The 19,958-nt window shown below is 45.2% G+C and overlaps 3 protein-coding genes across 4 annotated transcripts; 1 reads left to right on the top strand and 2 right to left on the bottom strand.

Moving 5' to 3' along the window:
• Positions 1-341: 341 nt before the first annotated feature.
• LOC142659051 (uncharacterized) lies at positions 342-9,256 on the bottom strand. The gene is made up of 6 exons (XM_075834762.1): positions 8,731-9,256; positions 8,288-8,341; positions 7,928-7,981; positions 7,746-7,845; positions 1,524-1,636; positions 342-1,371 (listed from the first exon to the last, which is right to left on the bottom strand). Exons 1-6 carry the CDS (start codon positions 8,807-8,809, stop codon positions 839-841), a joined length of 933 nt encoding a protein of 310 aa, XP_075690877.1. The 5' UTR covers positions 8,810-9,256; the 3' UTR covers positions 342-838.
• A 1,834-nt stretch (positions 9,257-11,090) lies between these two features.
• LOC142658946 (histo-blood group ABO system transferase-like) lies at positions 11,091-11,789 on the top strand. The gene has a single exon (XM_075834549.1). It carries the CDS (start codon positions 11,145-11,147, stop codon positions 11,787-11,789), a length of 645 nt encoding a protein of 214 aa, XP_075690664.1. The 5' UTR covers positions 11,091-11,144.
• A 424-nt stretch (positions 11,790-12,213) lies between these two features.
• LOC142659052 (uncharacterized) lies at positions 12,214-19,476 on the bottom strand. Of its 2 annotated transcripts, XM_075834765.1 has the most exons (7): positions 15,472-19,475; positions 15,323-15,352; positions 14,873-14,926; positions 14,527-14,580; positions 14,351-14,444; positions 13,509-13,621; positions 12,215-13,356 (listed from the first exon to the last, which is right to left on the bottom strand). In XM_075834765.1, the coding sequence occupies exons 3-7, from the start codon at positions 14,895-14,897 to the stop codon at positions 12,824-12,826; spliced, it is 819 nt and encodes a 272-aa protein (XP_075690880.1). In that variant the 5' UTR covers positions 14,898-14,926; positions 15,323-15,352; positions 15,472-19,475; the 3' UTR covers positions 12,215-12,823. The 2 variants fall into 2 exon arrangements, with proteins under 2 accessions (XP_075690878.1, XP_075690880.1); XM_075834763.1 differs by having other exon boundaries at positions 12,214-13,356; positions 15,323-19,476.
• Between the last annotated feature and the right edge of the window lie 482 nt (positions 19,477-19,958).

A 19,958-nucleotide genomic window follows, 5' to 3' on the forward strand; every position in this document is an offset into this window, starting at 1 on the left:
CGTTCCTTGATATGGTGGTCTGGCAATCCATCTCTGCTTGTTGCTGTATCTTCAGTTGTAAAAATGTGATATTGGGGATAACTTACACCGGGGAGGGAGAACCTAGGCAACAAGAGGAATCCAGGAGACGAAACTGCAGTCTTATGAGAGATTGTGAAGGAAATCTTTGGACAAAAAAAATAAAAATGTAAACTTTATTGCAGGAGATACACACAGGATTCCTATCTCACGATTACCAGTCTTTGGCTATTTCTGTAATTTCTCTACACTGCCATTAGGGTTAACCCAATATGACCAGAAGTCAAGTGTACACTTAGCTAAGGGATGTGTTAATGAAGGTCTATCAAGGACAGAACAGACAAGCCAGGTACGTTTTGTTTTTAAATAGTTTTATTTGATTTTTTTTAATAATATGTTTTTATTAGGCAAGATGATGATGACCTTTTTTTATTTTGGTCTCTGCTGTGATCTTTTTGGCCTCCTTGACCTTGATGTTTTGGTCATCTTGGCCATGATGTTTTGGGCCTCTTCGACTTTGATGTTTTTAGTCATATTGGCCGTGATATTTTTGGCCTTCTTGACCTTGATGTTTTTGGCCTTCTTGACCTTGATGTTAATGATCTACTTGGCCATGATGTTTTGGCCTCTTTGACCATGATGTTTTTGGTCTTTTTGGATGGAAGATGTTGTTTGAGCGGCTTTCTGAGAGTTTTAATGAGATGCTGGGTGCCCCTGATGTCCTAGGGAAAAGTGTGATGGAATTATAAGACGTAATTGGAGATCTTTGATGTTTTAGGCTTTAGCAATGAGATGTTGTAACTGTGGCAAGAGGATGATGTTACTTTCGTCTCTTGATCTTGATTTTTTTGATCTTTCTAATCTTTTTCATCTTTTTGACCATGGTCTTTTTGGTCCTTTTGGCCATGTTTTTGGCCGCCTTGACTTTGATGTTTTTAGCTGCCTTGACCTTGATTTTTTTGGCTTTTTTTGCCAAGGTTTTTTTGGCCTTCTTGATCTTAATGTTTTTGGCCTTCTTGGCCAAGATGGTTTTGGTCTCCTTGACCTGCTTCTTTATGGCAACTTTCTTATTTTTGATTTGACTCTTCAGTCTCCTCATCCTAGCCACATATTTATCCTTCATTGCCGTACTTTTCTCCTCCTTCTCTTGTTTTCCTTTTTTAGGTTTCACGTCCTTTCTTTCCTCCTCATCGGCCCTGTCATCTTCACTCTCCTCTCTTTCCTGCTCGTTCTCCACTATGTATCCAGGTGCTGCCATCAACCAACTCAAGAAGGGATGACGATTTTGGTCTTTTTCATCATCACCTTCTTCAATGTCCCTCTTCTGTTTTACAACTCGATGTTTCTTGGGGACTATTAAAATATGAAATGAATAATTGTCAATAACTAGAAATTCTAACTTATATAGGAAACACAACTATGGTGAGACCTAAGGTGACAAAATGGCAGGGTGGTGCTTATCCCCTTGTTAGAATTGTCTAACACAGTTATAGAATTATTCTTACCTAGTTTTTGTGCTATCTTTGAATATAGTCCAGGTGGTGATTCGGGCCTAAACACTCTCTTGCCCTGTAGGAGCTCTGTCTCGAGTTTCACATATTCAGGATGTACCTTACGACTAGAAGTGAAAACATTTTGAAACATTCTCAATTTGGTAAAAAACAATTATACAACAACTTGAAATATTCTGTAAATGACAAGACCCGGGACATTGGAGTCCAAGTTTAATTTCAGAGTCCTGGACTTTCATATAAAGTAACTGTAATGGTGGGGGGGGTAGGGAAACGGACAAGTGAGCCCTAATCTACCCGCCACTCTGTCCCTGCCTACTTGCAACGACCCGCCCTAGGCGACGGGGTACAACTGGGCGGCGGTCCCTGCGCTCAGTAAGTGCATGACAAACACGACAAACAAACAAGGGAATACAAGCAAGGGAAATGGGCAGTTGCTCGCGGAAACACCGTGAGCAACAGAGTAGTGAACGAGCCGAGTCAAGCCAGGAGAGTGCGAGGTACAAAGCGAAAAGCAGAAGAGTAGTCGGTAAGCCGGGGTCTGTATGGAGCAGGATCAAAAGGTAGCAGGAGCTGTAGCTGGGCCAGGAAACCTCAAGGAAAGAATTCACAAGCACAGATGGACAGGAAGAGCAGGCTTAAATAGACCGAGGGCGGGAGCTAGCTGAGTCTGGCCAGGTTGCGATAGGCTCTCCCACTCCTAAGCCTGCCAGCCTGAGTGGAGGAAGCTGGTGTCTGTCTCAGGGATGTACACTCAGGTGTTGACTGATTAATTCTGGGAATTAACCCCGAAGCAGTGCCTGGCAGATCCTTTACAGTACCCCCCCTTTTATGAGGGGCCACCGGACCCTTTCTAAGTGGACCTGGCTTACTGGGGAAACGCAGGTGGAACCTCCTGACCAATACCCCAGCGTGAACATCCCGGGCGGGTACCCAAGTCCTCTCCTCGGGCCCGTATCCTCTCCAATGGACCAGGTACTGGAGGGAGCCTTGGACCATCTTGCTGTCCACGATCCTGGCCACCTCAAATTCCACCCCCTCAGGGGTGAGGACGGGAACAGGAGGTTTCCTCGAGGGGGCCAAGGACGGGGAGCAGCGTTTCAGGAGGGAGGCATGAAACACGTTGTGTATACGAAAAGACGGGGGTAACTCCAGCCGGAAAGAGACAGGACTGAGGACCTCAATGACCTTATACGGCCCAATAAACCGGGGAGCAAACTTTTTGGACGGAACCTTGAGACGCAAGTTCCTGGATGACAACCACACCAGATCCCCGACCACAAACAGGGGGTTAGCAGAACGTCTTCTATCGGCCTGAGCCTTCTGTATGCTCTGGGACGCCTCTAGGTTCTTCTGAACCTGGGCCCAGACTGTGCACAGATCCCGATGAACGACCTCCACCTCGGGATTGTTGGAACAACCAGGTGAAACGGAGGAGAACCGTGGATTAAACCCAAAATTACAGAAAAAGGGAGAGACCCCTGACGAGTTACTGACCCGGTTATTAAGGGAAAATTCGGCGAGGGGAATGAAAGAAACCCAATCAAATTGACAGTCAGAGACAAAACATCTTAAGTATTGTTCTAGAGACTGATTAGTCCTCTCCGTTTGGCCATTGGTTTCAGGATGGAAAGCAGAGGAGAAGGACAGATCAATCCCCAACTTATTACAGAAGGCTCTCCAAAACAATGAAACAAATTGTACCCCTCTGTCAGAAACAATATTGACGGGGACCCCATGGAGACGCAGGATGTGTTTGATAAACAAGGTAGCCAACGTCTTGGCGTTGGGTAGTTTCTTGAGGGGCACAAAGTGGCACATTTTACTGAAGCGGTCTACCACCACCCACACCACCGACTTGCCTTGGGATGGAGGCAAATCGGTGATAAAATCCATGGAGATATGTGTCCAAGGTCTCTGGGGAATGGGCAACGAACGCAGTAAGCCCGCTGGTCGGGACCTGGGAGTCTTGGACCTGGCACAAACCTCACAGGCGGCGACGTAGGCCTTAACGTCTTTAGGCAAACCAGGCCACCAATAATTTCTGGTAATGAGGTGTTTGGTACCCAGGATGCCTGGATGGCCAGATAGTGCGGAGTCGTGATTTTCCCTAAGTACCCTTAGCCGGAATTGCAGGGGAACAAACAGCTTGTTCTCAGGAAGGTTCCCAGGAGCTGAACCTTGATCAGCAGCAATTTCAGAGACTAAATCGGACTCGATAGAGGAAATGACTATACCTGGAGGCAAAATACAAACAGGATCTTCCTCCGAAGGAGGGCTGGCCATGAAGCTACGCGACAGTGCATCCGCCTTAATATTTTTAGACCCGGCCCTATAGGTAACCAAAAAATTGAATCTGGTAAAAAACAACGCCCATCGAGCTTGTCTCGGGTTTAGCCTCCGGGCAGATTCTAGGAAAACCAGATTCTTGTGGTCGGTAAGGACCGTTACCTGGTGCCTAGCCCCCTCCAGGAAGTGGCGCCACTCTTCAAATGCACATTTAATGGCTAAAAGTTCGCGGTTGCCAATATCATAGTTACACTCCGTGGGCGAAAACTTCCTAGAAAAGTAAGCACAGGGGCGGAGATGGGTGAGGGAGCTGGTACCCTGGGACAAGACGGCCCCCACTCCCACCTCGGACGCGTCAACCTCCACAATAAATGGCTCCCTTTGGTTGGGCTGAACCAGCACGGGGGCCGAGATAAAGCACTTCTTGAGGGTCTCAAAAGCCTGGACGGCCTCAGGGGGCCAATGGAGGACATCAGCACCCTTGCGAGTGAGGTCCGTAAGAGGCTTAGCGACGACCGAGAAGTTAGCAATAAATCTCCTGTAATAGTTAGCGAACCCCAAAAAACACTGTAGCGCTTTCAGGGAGGCAGGTTGGACCCATTCAGCCACAGCCTGAACCTTGGCAGGGTCCATGCGGAATTCATGAGGAGTGAGGATTTGACCTAAAAATGGTATCTCCTGTACCCCAAATACACATTTTTCGATTTTGGCAAACAGTTTGTTTTCTCGAAGGACCTGGAGCACTTTCCTGACATGCTCTATGTGGGAGGACCAGTCCCTGGAAAACACCAATATGTCATCAAGGTACACTACAAGAAATATCCCCAGGTAATTTCTCAAAATCTCATTTATGAAGTTCTGGAAGACCGCAGGGGCATTGCACAACCCAAAGGGCATGACGAGGTATTCGAAATGGCCTTCGGGCGTGTTAAACGCAGTCTTCCACTCATCCCCCTCTTTGATGCGAATAAGGTTATACGCCCCCCGTAGATCCAATTTAGAGAACCATTGGGCCCCCTGAACCTGATTAAAGAGATCAGGAATCAAAGGAAGGGGATACTGGTTCCTTACCGTGACCTTATTCAGGCCACGGTAGTCAATGCATGGCCTAAGACCCCCATCCTTCTTCCCTACGAAGAAGAAGCCAGCACCTACCGGAGAAGAAGAGGGACGAATGTAACCCTTGGCCAGGGATTCCTGGATATACTCCCTCATGGCTTCACGTTCGGGACAAGAAAGGTTAAATATCCTACCCTTAGGAAGCTTAGCTCCTGGTACCAATTCGATAGCGCAATCGTATTCTCTATGAGGCGGTAATACTTCGGAGGCCTCTTTAGAGAAAACATCAGCGAAGTCCTGAACAAACTCGGGTAGCGTATTCACCTCCTTAGGGGGAGAAATAGAATTAACAGAAAAACATGACGTACAACATTCATTACCCCATTTGGTTAGCTCCCCAGTATTCCAGTCAAACGTAGGATTATGCAACTGCAACCAGGGAAGACCTAGAACCAAATCGTACGATAATCCCTGCATCAATAGTACAGAGCATTGCTCCAAATGCATGGAGCCAACAAGGAGTTCAAAAACAGGGGTATGCTGTGTAAAATAACCATTAGCAAGAGGAGTGGAGTCGATACCCACTACCGGAACAGGTTTAGGCAAATCAATCAGAGGCATAGCGAGAGACATAGCAAATTCCACAGACATGATATTAGTAGAGGACCCTGAATCCACGAAGGCACTGCCGGTAGCAGACCTACCACCAAAAGAGACCTGAAAGGGAAGCAATATCTTAGTACGTTTCATATTTACGGGAAATACCTGTGCGCCCAAGTGACCTCCCCGATGATCACTTAGACGCGGGAGCTCTCTGACAGCATTCTTACGCTTGGGACAGTTGTTTACTTGATGCTTGACATCCCCACAGTAGAAGCAGAGACCATTCTTCCTGCGGAATTCTCTACGTTGTTGAGGGGACACGGAGGCCCCGAGTTGCATAGGTATTTCTGAGTCTTTAGGGGAGAAACGAAGCAACGGGACTTCGGGAGGCATCATGGGGGAGTCGGAGGAAAAAACACATAAACGTTCACGTTGTCGTTCCCTGAGACGTCGGTCAAGTCGTACCACTAAAGCCATAACCTGGTCTAAGGAGTCAGAAGAGGGATAACTAACTAGCAGGTCTTTCAGGGCATTCGACAGACCCAACCTAAACTGGCACCTTAAGGCAGGGTCATTCCACCGAGAAGCTACGCACCACTTCCTAAAGTCAGAGCAATACTCCTCAACAGGTCTCTTACCCTGACGTAAGATCACCAGCTGACTCTCGGCAAAGGCAGTTCTGTCAGTCTCGTCATAAATAAGTCCGAGGGCAGAAAAGAAACAATCAACGGAGGAAAGTTCAGGGGCGCCAGGAGCCAAGGAGAAGGCCCACTCTTGGGGCCCTTCCTGGAGCCGGGACATAATTATACCCACCCGCTGGCTCTCAGAACCTGAGGAGTGAGGCTTTAAGCGAAAGTAAAGCCTACAACTCTCCCGAAAGGAGAGAAAAGCCCTCCGGTCACCTGAGAACCGGTCGGGCAACTTGAGGTGGGGTTCAAGGGGTGCGGTGAGGGGAACTACCAAGGTAGCATCAGGCTGGTTGACCCTCTGAGCCAGGGCCTGGACCTGTAGGGAGAGACCCTGCATTTGCTGAGCCAGGGTTTCACGGGGTTCCATAATGGTGTCAGGGACCAGGGTAGACTAGGTATAGGGCTTGTGAATTTGTAATGGTGGGGGGGGTAGGGAAACGGACAAGTGAGCCCTAATCTACCCGCCACTCTGTCCCTGCCTACTTGCAACGACCCGCCCTAGGCGACGGGGTACAACTGGGCGGCGGTCCCTGCGCTCAGTAAGTGCATGACAAACACGACAAACAAACAAGGGAATACAAGCAAGGGAAATGGGCAGTTGCTCGCGGAAACACCGTGAGCAACAGAGTAGTGAACGAGCCGAGTCAAGCCAGGAGAGTGCGAGGTACAAAGCGAAAAGCAGAAGAGTAGTCGGTAAGCCGGGGTCTGTATGGAGCAGGATCAAAAGGTAGCAGGAGCTGTAGCTGGGCCAGGAAACCTCAAGGAAAGAATTCACAAGCACAGATGGACAGGAAGAGCAGGCTTAAATAGACCGAGGGCGGGAGCTAGCTGAGTCTGGCCAGGTTGCGATAGGCTCTCCCACTCCTAAGCCTGCCAGCCTGAGTGGAGGAAGCTGGTGTCTGTCTCAGGGATGTACACTCAGGTGTTGACTGATTAATTCTGGGAATTAACCCCGAAGCAGTGCCTGGCAGATCCTTTACAGTAACACTCCCCTTCCCCATTCTTATGATGCCATTTTACCATCCCTGAGCTTTACTTTGGGTCCAGTGCATGTTGCACTCATCATGGAGCAGCAGAGACCAGCGATGGTAGATACACCACAATGCTGACATATAATGTGATATCTCTACCTGATGCCATTGGAAAGAAGAACATGTAATCTGAGGTAAAGCCTGGGGGTAAGGGAGTGACCAATCTCCATAAATGTGTCTGTAAGGCCGGATTCACACGAGCGTATTCAGTCCGTGATATACGTATGGCGGCAGTATTTACCGGACCGAACACCCTTCAGGGAGCCGGGCACCTAACGTTATAGTTATGTATGATGCCAGGAGTCCCTGCCTCCCCGCTGGAAAACTGTCCCGTACTATAATCATGTTTTCTGTACGGGATAGTTTTCCCACAGCGAGGCAGCGACTCCTAGTATAATAGATAACTATGATGCTTGGAGCCCGGCTCCCTGAAGTGTGTTCGGTATGGGAAATACAGCCGACATACGGTCTATATATCACGGACTAAACATGCTCGTGTGAATCCGGCCTAAATGTCTCCCAAATAGACAATTGTGTAAACTTACTAAACGTAGATAAACAGGTACAGTCCGAGCCCCAGGGCGATGGCAAAGAATGATGCTCCGGCCACGACCACTTTGGCCAATGTTGGCCTTCCTGGAATAACTAGGGGGAGAAAATAATTCAATGAGAAAAGAAATTTACAGAACAAATATGACATTTTTAATTTCAACAAATAAAAATGTACCTGAATTCCAGAATTTATCAGAAGTATTTCGGAACCAGCCAGCAAGTCTAGATTCTGCCAAAGCATAAAAAAAAAGTATAAAATGATCAGCACATAGAAGTAACGACCAGAAGAGAGTCCTTTTGGCTTGTGTTGGGCTGGTATATGTTGATATACTTTTCTTGCTGCATGGAATAGTGTAGGCGACGACGCTCTTCCATGCAGAAGTATCAAGTAAAAAAAAACTATATCGCACTGTATAATTTATTTATTTTTATAAAAGAAGCTTATGGGAGCTATTGGTCAAATACAGACTGCAAACACAGTGTGAATAGGGCCTGTGTGCATTAGATCATTGGCCCATTTTGAGCAAACACTTACCCTTTTTGCCAGGTAGACTCCTCATCAGGGGAAGGTCCTCTGAGTATTTGGATCCTCCAAAAGAAAGAGAAAGTTTGTGATGAAAAGACCAGAACATTTATGGCCTAGAGGTGAGATCAGGCACAGCCAGGGGTGAAGGAGGCGAAAGAGTAGCAATTTCACCCAGGCCCTGGTGCCTTAGGGACCTAAGGGGGCCCCTCTGCCACATCAGAATACACCAGTATTATTAATGGTGCATGGCATGGGGGGCCCTGTTACAGATTTTGAACTGGAACCTAGACGCATCAGGATATGCTTGGGTTAATATCAGCATTATTGGTGATTTGGGGAAGTAAGGGGTTAATAAAGCATCACTGGTGGCCTAAGGCAGTAAGGGGTTAGCTAAGTATCGCTGGTGGTCTGCGGTAGTAAGGGGTTAATGTCCGCATCCAGTGAGATCTTACCTTGTCCTGGCTGCAATGGCCTCCCATGTCCTTGGACAATAAGAGAAAAAATAATGAAGGTCGTCACTGTAATCCTCATTTTGAAAATCGCTTTCTCAAAACCAAGTGAGAAATGGTTGACATTGCGTCTTCATCAGACTTTTTCTTACCTATCAGGGCATTGTGACATCATCGGTGTCCGCACTCTTTTGATGTCATCATTATCTCTTAAGATGTCATCATTATGTCTGAAGAAGCAAAACCGCTTTATACCGGTTTTGACCAGTCTCCTTTAATCTTTTCATAACTAACTATGAACCTGCAACTGAACCCCATATTAATGTCTTTCTACCCCATATTAATGGCCCTGCTCATTTAACCCCTTAGATGCTGCAGTTAATAGTGACATTGGCATCTTAGCCGTTCGAAAGAGGGGGACGGCCCATTTGCCCCATCTCTGTGATGCGATCTTGGGGTGCCGATGGTTGTCATGGCAGCCTAGGGGCCTAATGCAGGGTAGAAGCTGGTATAAATCCCAATATACTGGAATACATTAGTATGAAGTAGACTGATCTAGTGCTGGTTCATGTCCACTAGGGGGACTAATAAAAAAAGTAATAATACAGTTAAATACCATATGTTTTATATATACAAAAAAATATATTAAAAAAAAAGTTAAAAAACAAACCTTTTCCCATTCCCCAAAAACATGTAAACGCCAGAATTGTAGTTTTTGGTCACCTCATCTACCACACAAAATGAAACTAATAGTGATCAAAAAGTCTCATGTACCCCAAAATGGAACCAATAAAAACGACAGCTCGTCCCGCAAAATCCAAAGTCCTCGTATCGCTCAATGGACGGAAAAATAAAAGTTCTGGCTCTCAGAATACGGCGACACAAAACCAATTAATCCTTTAACAATTTTCTTTGTAAAAGTGGTAAAACATTTCGCCATCATAGTATTGACCCACAGAAGAAATTTAACGTGTCCTTTTTACCGCACGGTGAACGCTGTAAAAACGAATCACTGTTTTTCCCATTCCTCCCCAGAAAGATTTTTTTCTATTTCCCAGTACATTATATGGTACAATAAATGCTCTCGTTAAAATTAAAACTCGTGACCCAAAAAACAAGCCCTTATACGGCTATAACGACGAAAAATAAAAGTTATGTCTTTTGGAAGGTGTTGAGGAAAAAAAAGAGAAAACTAAAAATGGCTGCGGCAGGAAGGGGTTAACCTGTTAGTATGTTTTTGGAGAGTGGGAAGAAAGCGGAGAACCCGGAGGAAATTCACGCGAATACCGGGAGAACAAACAAGCTTCATGCAGACGTTACCGTTAGTCGGACTCTACACCAGCGCCGCATGACATATATAGGTGTGTGTGGCGCCTTTTGTGGACTACAAGATGGCATTACTATGTTCGCTTTATTATAGGGGCACTGACTGAGTCTATGAAGTGCGTGCGCCATTTATACACAGCGATACACAAGAAAACAACTTTTTGTGTCCGCCTCTGGCATCAGACAGCAGAAACATGGTGGTCACATGATTAAATCACAAGACTGCGATACAGGGGCAGATATATGGCTGTATAATGACCAGAGTACAATTATAACGTTTACTGATAATTTTTTTCGTGTTTTACGGGTCGTGCTCCTATACTTTGTATAGGAGCACAGCCTGCAAATGCGGGCGGCCGTCAGCAGCCTGCCGTGTCCGTTATCGTTGGCTGTGATTACGAGCACGGTCGTGTGCATAGGGCCTAAGACGGGGTCTGGACCCACAAGTGGGAATGAGGGCCCTCTCTAAATATTTCCTCTAAATAGTCAGGCAGTTCTATACTACACCAGCACTACCAAGTGTAATAACAAGTATGAAGCTTTTAAGAAGGAGGTTATAGGGCAAGGCCTTTGGGGTTTTTTCTTCTGTGTGTCCCCCAAAAAGCGTCTTTCTGGGTACGCAGATTCCTTTTTGTCTTGCTTCTTTTGTATACGGAAACTACGAAATATTCTCATGGTTGCTGATGCCTAAGTCGTAGGACCCTAAAACAAGACTGTGTAGCATAGAGAGACAGTGTACTATGAAGACAGAACTTCCTGTGACTACTTTATGTAGTTACATGTAGTGAACTGGTGGTCACCCAGACAGGACGTTGAGTGGTAACTAGGCAACCTGAACTCATATACTGAACAAAATACGCTACTTCAGGAGAAGTAGGTTGTACCATTATACCAAATGTATACAGCTACTATAGAGCAGCTAACCCTGAAATAATATTCTAAACAGGGCTGGGACGAAGGATGGGCAGAGTAGGCCGCAGTCTAGGGCACCATTGGGGGAAAGAGAAGTGTATTTCATTACCATAATAAAGAAAATATTCACTTTTTCCAGATATATTGTGTTCCTAAAAACATTGATCGAAACAGCAGAAATGTTCTTCATGGTAGGACATAAGGTCAACTACTACATCTTCACTGATCGCATCAACGAGGTCCCTACATTTTCCTTTGGTGATGGGAGGCAATTAATGATCTTACAACTCCCAGCCTATCAAAGATGGCAGGACGTCAGTATGAGGCGTATGGAGACCATCCAGGACTACTCCCGACAACAGTTCTTACATGAGGTGGACTATCTCATGTGTGTCGATGTCGACATGAAGTTCACGGATGACGTTGGGGTGGAGATCATAGGTGATCTGGTAGGATCCCTACATCCTGGATACTTTAAATCATCAAGGGATCAATATCCTTATGAACGTAGAGCGTTGTCCCAAGCTTTCATACCCAATGATGAAGGCGACTACTACTACGCTGGAGGCCATTTCGGTGGCAATGTCCAGGAGGTGATCAAGTTGACCAACCATTGCCACCATGCCATTTTAGCAGACAAGGCAAATAATATTGAGGCACGTTGGCATGATGAAAGTTATATAAACAAATATTTCCTACACCACAAGCCAACCAAAGTCTTGTCTCCAGAATATATCTGGCTCTATTACTATGGAGATCCACCCATTATTCAGAGAAAGAGATTTGTAGAGGTTCCTAAGAGCAGGATATTGTTGCGTTACTAATGGACTGCATTGTTCCATGGACTTTCTACATCTAAATTCAAGTCCTATGTGTGTTTTGAGAAAATCCTATGTCTAACTTCTGTTTTAAGGGCTTTGCTTCTTCTATTTTGGCAGACATTGTTATAGGACATATCTAGGTACAGCCCTGCCAGGACCTTCCTCCTCAATGACTTTACCATAGAACTAAAACTCCCCACGTTCCTTGATATGGTGGTCTGGCAATCCATCTCTGCTTGTTGCTGTATCTTCAGTTGTAAAAATGTGATATTGGGGATAACTTACACCGGGGAGGGAGAACCTAGGCAACAAGAGGAATCCAGGAGACGAAACTGCAGTCTTATGAGAGATTGTGAAGGAAATCTTTGGACAAAAAAAATAAAAATGTAAACTTTATTGCAGGAGATACACACAGGATTCCTATCTCACGATTACCAGTCTTTGGCTATTTCTGTAATTTCTCTACACTGCCATTAGGGTTAACCCAATATGACCAGAAGTCAAGTGTACACTTAGATAAGGGATGTGTTAATGAAGGTCTATCAAGGACAGAACAGACAAGCCAGGTACGTTTTGTTTTTAAATAGTTTTATTTGATTTTTTTTAATAATATGTTTTTATTAGGCAAGATGATGATGACCTTTTTTTATTTTGGTCTCTGCTGTGATCTTTTTGGCCTCCTTGACCTTGATGTTTTGGTCATCTTGGCCATGATGTTTTGGGCCTCTTCGACTTTGATGTTTTTAGTCATATTGGCCGTGATATTTTTGGCCTTCTTGACCTTGATGTTTTTGGCCTTCTTGACCTTGATGTTAATGATCTACTTGGCCATGATGTTTTGGCCTCTTTGACCATGATGTTTTTGGTCTTTTTGGATGGAAGATGTTGTTTGAGCGGCTTTCTGAGAGTTTTAATGAGATGCTGGGTGCCCCTGATGTCCTAGGGAAAAGTGTGATAGAATTATAAGACGTAATTGGAGATCTTTGATGTTTTAGGCTTTAGCAATGAGATGTTGTAACTGTGGCAAGAGGATGATGTTACTTTCGTCTCTTGATCTTGATTTTTTTGATCTTTCTAATCTTTTTCATCTTTTTGACCATGGTCTTTTTGGTCCTTTTGGCCATGTTTTTGGCCGCCTTGACTTTGATGTTTTTAGCTGCCTTGACCTTGATTTTTTTGGCTTTTTTTGCCAAGGTTTTTTTGGCCTTCTTGATCTTAATGTTTTTGGCCTTCTTGGCCAAGATGGTTTTGGTCTCCTTGACCTGCTTCTTTATGGCAACTTTCTTATTTTTGATTTGACTCTTCAGTCTCCTCATCCTAGCCACATATTTATCCTTCATTGCCGTACTTTTCTCCTCCTTCTCTTGTTTTCCTTTTTTAGGTTTCACGTCCTTTCTTTCCTCCTCATCGGCCCTGTCATCTTCACTCTCCTCTCTTTCCTGCTCGTTCTCCACTATGTATCCAGGTGCTGCCATTAACCAACTCAAGAAGGGATGACGATTTTGGTCTTTTTCATCATCACCTTCTTCAATGTCCCTCTTCTGTTTTACAACTCGATGTTTCTTGGGGACTATTAAAATATGAAATGAACAATTGTCAATAACTAGAAATTCTAACTTATAAAGGAAACACAACTATGGTGAGACGTAAGGTGACAAAATGGCAGGGTGGTGCTTATCCCCTTGGTAGAATTGTCTAACACAGTTATAGAATTATTCTTACCTAGTTTTTGTGCTATCTTTGAATATAGTCCAGGTGGTGATTCGGGCCTAAACACTCTCTTGCCCTGTAGGAGCTCTGTCTCGAGTTTCACATATTCAGGATGTACCTTAAGACTAGAAGTGAAAACATTTTGAAACATTCTCAATTTGGTAAAAAACAATTATACAACTTGAAATATTCTGTAAATGACAAGACCCGGGACATTGGAGTCCAAGTTTAATTTCAGAGTCCTGGACTTTCATATAAAGTAACACTCCCCTTCCCCATTCTTATGATGCCATTTCACCATCCCTGAGCTTTACTTTGGGTCCAGCGCATGTTGCACTCATCATGGAGCAGCAGAGACCAGCGATGGTAGATACACCACAATGCTGACATATAATGTGATATCTCTACCTGATGCCATTGGAAAGAAGAATATGTAATCTGAGGTAAAGCATGGGGGTAAGGGAGTGACCAATCTCCATAAATGTGTCTGTAAGGCCGGATTCACACGAGCGTGTTCAGTCCGTGATATACGTATGGCGGCAGTATTTCCCGGACCGAACACCCTTCCGGGAGCCGGGCACCTAACGTTATAGTTATGTATGATGCCAGGAGTCCCTGCCTCCCCGCGGGAAAACTGTCCCGTACTATAATCACGTTTTCTGTACGGGATAGTTTTCCCACAGCGAGGCAGCGACTCCTAGTATAATAGATAACTATGATGCTTGGAGCCCGGCTCCCTGAAGTGTGTTCGGTCCGGGAAATACTGCCAACATACGGTCTATATATCACGGACTAAACATGCTCGTGTGAATCCAGCCTAAATGTCTCCCAAATAGACAATTGTGTAAACTTACTAAACGTAGATAAACAGGTACAGTCCGAGCCCCAGGGCGATGGCAAAGAATGATGCTACGACCACTTTGGCCAATGTTGGTCTTCCTGGAATAACTGGGGGGAGAAAATAATTCAATGAGAAAATAAATTTACAGAACAAATATGACATTTTTAATTTAAACAAATAAAAATGTACCTGAATTCCAGAATTTATCAGAAGTTGTTCGGAACCAGCCAGCAAGTCTAGATTCTGCCAAAGCATAAAAAAAGTATAAAATGAGAAGCACATAGAAGTAACGACCAGAAGAGAGTCCTTTTGGCTTGTGTTGGGCTGGTATATGTTGATATACTTTTCCTGCTGCATGGAATAGTGTAGGTGATGACGCTCTTCCATGCAGAAGTATCAAGTAAAAAAAACGTATAATTTATTTATTTTTATAAAAGAAGCCTATGGGAGCTATTGGTCAAATACAGACTGCAAACACAGTGTGAATAGGGCCTGTGTGCATTAGATCATTGGCCCATTTTTAGCAAACACTTACCCTTTTTGCCAGGTAGACTCCTCATCAGGGGAAGGTCCTCTGAGTATTTGGATCCTCCAAAAGAAAGAGAAAGTTTGTGATGAAAAGACCAGAACATTTATGGCCTAGAGGTGAGATCAGGCGCAGCCAGGGGTGAAGGAGGGAAAAGAGTAGCAATTTCACCCAGGCCCTGGTGCCTTAGGGACCTAAAGGGGCCCCTCTGCCACATCAGAACACACCAGTATTATTAATGGTGCATGGCATGGGGGGCCCTGTTACAGATTTTGCACTGGAACCAAGAAGCATCAGGATATGCTTTAGTAAAGGGTTAATATCAGCATTCTTGGTGATTGGGGGAAGTAAGGGGTTAATAAAGCATCACTGGTGGCCTAGGGCAGTAAGGGGTTAGCTAAGTATCGCTGGTGGTCTGCGGTAGTAAGGGGTTAATGTCCGCATCCAGTGAGATCTTACCTTGTCCTGGCTGCAATGGCCTCCCATGTCCTTGGACAATAAGAGAAAAAATAATGAAGGTCGTCACTGTAATCTTCATTGTGAAAATCGCTTTCTCAAAACCAAGTGAGAAATGGTTGACATTGCGTCTTCATCAGACTTTTTCTTACCTAACAGGGCATTGTGACATCATCGGTGTCCGCACTTTTATGATGTCATCATTATCTCTTACGATGTCATCATTATATCTGAAGAAGCAAAACCGCTTTATACCGGTTTTGACCAGTCTCCTTTAATCTTTTCATAACTAACTATGAACCTGCAACTGAACCCCATATTAATGTCTTTCTACCCCATATTAATGGCCCTGCTCATTTAACCCCTTAGATGCTGCAGTCAATAGTGACATTGGCATCCTAGCCGTTAGAAAGAGGGGGACGGCCCATTTGCCCCATCTCCGTGATGCCATCTTGGGGTGCCGATCGGGTTGCCATGGCAGCCTAGGGGCCTAATGCAGGGTAGGAACTGGTAAAAATCACAATATACTGGAATACATTAGTATGAAGTAGACTGATCTAGTGCTGGTTCATGTCCACTAGGGGGACTAATAAAAAAAGTAATAATAGAGTTAAATACCATGTTTTATATATTCCCCAAAAATATATTTAAAAAAAAAGTTACAAAAAAACTTTTCCCATTCCCCCCCGAAAGTAATGTAAAAAATGAAAGTAAAGAATAATATAACTGGTATCGTTGTGTCTGCAAAAGTCTGAATTTTTACAATTTAATATTATTTAACCCGCACGGTGAACGGCGTAAGAAAAAACAAAACAAAAAACATGTAAACGCCAGAATTGTAGTTTTTGGTCACCTCATCTACCACACAAAATGAAACTAATAGTGATCAAAAAGTCTCATGTACCCCAAAATGGAACCAATAAAAACGACAGCTCGTCCCGCAAAATCCAAAGTCCTCGTATCGCTCAATGGATGGAAAAATAAAAGTTCTGGCTCTCAGAATACGGCGACACAAAACCAATTAATCCTTCATCAATTTTCTTTGTAAAAGTGGTAAAACATTTCGCCGTCATAGTATTGACCCACAGAAGAAATTTAACGTGTCCTTTTTACCCCACGGTGAACGCTGTAAAAACGAATCACTGAAGGCTTTTGATCGGGTGGATTGGGGGTTTCTGGAGGCGGCTGTAAGTCAGATGGGAGTGGGTCGGTTAATGTTGTCCCTTTATAATAATCCCCAGGTGAGAATTAGGGTTAATGGGTCTCTTTCGGATCCATTTAGGATTGGGAACGGTACTAGACAGGGCTGCCCACTTTCACCTCTGCTATTTGCAGTGGTGATGGAACATCTTTTGGTGGAAAAACAATGACATAAGGGGTGTTCAGGTTGGGGATATGCACTTTAATGTATCTGCGTTCGCTGATGACTTATTATTCTATATTACACAACCACACCTATCATTGCCGCCTCTGATGAAATCCATCCGGACGTATAGCTATTTTAGTAATTATTTTAAAGATGAATATCTCTAAGAGCGAGGCCATGAATATTTCCTTGCCGGCGTCTGAAGCTCATCAGGTGCGTAGAAATTATTCTTTCTCATGGAAGACGGGCTCTCTGAAATATTTAGGGGTGCGCATACCTGTGGCTCTTGCGGATTCCTACTCTCTCAATTTCCTGCCTATTCTCCAAACTGACTTGGCCAAGTGGGAAGTCAAGGATTTTTCTTGGCTGGGCAGAATAAGTGCTGTAAAGATGAATGTCCTGCCGCGTTTGATGTATCTCTTTCAGACGGTTCCGTGTGTACTGCCCAGGTTTTTGTTTCCTCAGTTAAATAAAGCACTGGCTAGGTTTATTTGGCGAGGTAGACCGCCGAGGATCGCGAAAGCTACCCCTTTCAAGAGAAAGCGTGGTGGGGGACTGGGATTGCCTGACTCTGGCCTATTACTTTGCGGCGGTGAGTGTTCGAGTACTGGACTGGTTCCACCAGGCGAACTCTAAGCTATGGGTGAGATTGGAGGACTTTTTGGCGCCGGTTCCTCTTACTGCGCTTCCGTGGCTCCGGTTGAGGTACTTTAAGGAGCGGGAGAACGCTCTGCTCCCTTTGGTTGCGGGACAGGTGGTACTCACATATAAACGTTTCCATGCTTTCGCAATAGTGATACCTACTGATGGTCCGTTGGTGGCGATATCACATAATGTGGATTTTCCCCCTGGGATACAGCCCACCTTCTTGGCCTGTACATCCAGACCTTGGCCCCTGAGTTTTCGCCATGTCCTGACGCGTCGGGGTCTGAAGTCTTTTGAGGCGCTTGTCCCGGAGCTGGAGAGATCACTGGTTGGGAGATGGGACTATTTGAGGATGCAACACTTCTACACTGCTAATAAGACGAGGCTGTCTTTGCATAGGGATCTGACACCACCGGAGCAGTTATGTGTCGCTTCTTCTCCCCCAGTTAGAAGTATCTCCCTCATTTATAATCTTTTGCAGGACTTAAGTCATGATGGGCCGCCTTCTTTTGTGAAGGGGTGGGAGAGGAAGCTTACTTCGCCCCCGTCGCCGGCTGACTGGTCGAAAGCCTTTGCCCTGTGCCATAGATTCTCTATCTCGTGTAAGGCCCAGGAAACGAATTACAAAATATTGGCGCGGTGGTATAGGGTTCCAGCATTGCTTCACTCCTTTTATCCGGTGGTACCTGATGAATGTTGGCGTTGTAGCGGGGCCGGTGGAACTATGTTACACATCTGGTGGGGATGCCCGTTAATCAATACATTCTGGTCTACCGTAGTGGACCTTATACAGAAAATCACGGGTCAGGTGCTTCCCAATACCCCGGAGGAGTTGCTACTCTCCATGCTCCCTAGAGCGGTTAAAAGATACACGAAAACCCTGATTAGTTTCCTGTTGATCGCCGCACGCACGGTTATTCCGCGGTTATGGAAGACCATTAGCGCGCCAACCCAACCATTACTGAATGGTTCCAGGAGATTCTGGAGGGGCAACACAGGCACATCATATGAATCCAGGGTCGGTGGGGATGGTCCGGCAGGGATGGAGGGAGTTTTGTGAGTCGGAGGATTATTTACTTTATGCATAGGTCCCACGGGGTGTGTAGGGTGGGGATCGGCTTGGTCTGGCCTGGTAGCTGGTGTGTGGGTTTATGTGGGTTCTCTGGTTCTGCCTAGTTATTTTCTCCTCTCTCCGATGCGAAGTGTGGAAATCAGTTCATTATGATGTGTAGTGGTTCTGATGCCGATTGTCGTGGTGCCCACCGTCCTGGATGCCCTGTCAGTATTGCTTATGGTGTATTGCTATGTATTCCTGATATCCATGTATTTTGTCTATCATATTATTTTCTCTTCTGCTGGAACAGAAGACCGCGGTGCGTTGTGTTTGGAAGTGTTATACGCATAATATCTTTGTTCTCTTTTTGTTATCCATGGCTATATATGTATGATGGATGCGTATATATTCTGTTTTGATGTAAAAAACATTTTCTGATGGAAAAAAAATAAAAATAAAGAATGTTAAAAAAAACAAAAACGAATCACTGTTTTTCCCATTCCTCCCCAGAAAGATTTTTTTCTATTTCCCAGTACATTATATGGTACAATAAATGCTCTCGTTAAAAACTAAAACTCGTGGCGCAAAAAACAAGCCCTTATACGGCTATAACGAGGAAAAATAAAAGTTATGTCTTTTGGCAGGTGTTGAGGAAAAAAAAGAGAAAACTAAAAATTGCTGCGGCAGGAAGGGGTTAACCTGTTAGTATGTTTTTGGAGAGTGGGAAGAAAGCGGAGAACCCGGAGGAAATTCACGCGAATACCGGGAGAACAAACAAGCTTCATGCAGACGTTACCGTTAGTCGGACTCTACACCAGCGCCGCATGACATATATAGGTGTGTGTGGCGCCTTTTGTGGACTACAAGATGGCATTACTATGTTCGCTTTATTATAGGGGCACTGACTGTGTCTATGAAGTGTGTGCGCCATTTATACACCGCGATACACAAGAAAACAACGTTTTGCGTCCGTCTCTGGTGTCAGACAGCAGAAACATGGTGGTCACATGACTAAATCACATGACTGCGATACAGGGGCAGATATATGGCTGTATAATGACCAGACTACAATTATAACCAGAGGCGTAACTAGGAAAGACTGGGTCCCATAGCAAACTTTTGACATATCACACAACCCCCCCTTGTAGATAGTGCCTCCCTATAGATTCCGCCACAAAGCGCCCCCTATAGATAGCACCATGCAGCCCCCTGTAGATAACATACAGCCCCCCTGTGGATAACTTCATGCAGCCCCCTATAGCCTAGGTAACGCCATACAGTCCCCCCCTGTAGCCTAGGTAACGCCATACAGCGCCCTGTAGCCTAGGTAACGCCATACAGCCCCTTGTAGCCTAGGTAACGCCATACAGCCCCCCTGTAGCCTAGGTAACGCCATACAGCCCCCTGTAGCCTAGGTATCACCATACAGTCCCCCCTGTAGCCTAGGTAACGCCATACAGCCCCCCTGTAGCCTAGGTAACGCCATACAGCCCCCTGTAGCCTAGGTATCACCATACAGTCCCCCCTGTAGCCTAGGTAACGCCATACAGCCCCCCTGTAGCCTAGGTAACGCC

Source organism: Rhinoderma darwinii, chromosome 8 (assembly GCF_050947455.1).
Source record: "Rhinoderma darwinii isolate aRhiDar2 chromosome 8, aRhiDar2.hap1, whole genome shotgun sequence".
NCBI lineage: Eukaryota > Metazoa > Chordata > Amphibia > Anura > Rhinodermatidae > Rhinoderma > Rhinoderma darwinii.

Coding starts and splice junctions, on each gene's coding strand:
- LOC142658946 (XM_075834549.1), top strand. CDS start 11,145: ATGTTCTTCATGGTAGGACATAAGGTCAACTACTACATCTTCACTGAT.
- LOC142659052 (XM_075834763.1), bottom strand. CDS start 15,401: ATGAAGATTACAGTGACGACCTTCATTATTTTTTCTCTTATTGTCCAA. Junction 14,927..15,322: donor GCCATTGCAGCCAGGACAAG/GTAAGATCTCAC, acceptor TTTCTTTTGGAG/GATCCAAATACTCAGAGGAC. Junction 13,357..13,508: donor AAAGATAGCACAAAAACTAG/GTAAGAATAATT, acceptor ATATTTTAATAG/TCCCCAAGAAACATCGAGTT.
- LOC142659051 (XM_075834762.1), bottom strand. CDS start 8,809: ATGAGGATTACAGTGACGACCTTCATTATTTTTTCTCTTATTGTCCAA. Junction 7,846..7,927: donor TGATAAATTCTGGAATTCAG/GTACATTTTTAT, acceptor TTCTCCCCCTAG/TTATTCCAGGAAGGCCAACA. Junction 1,637..7,745: donor TACCTGTTTATCTACGTTTA/GTAAGTTTACAC, acceptor TTTCACTTCTAG/TCGTAAGGTACATCCTGAAT.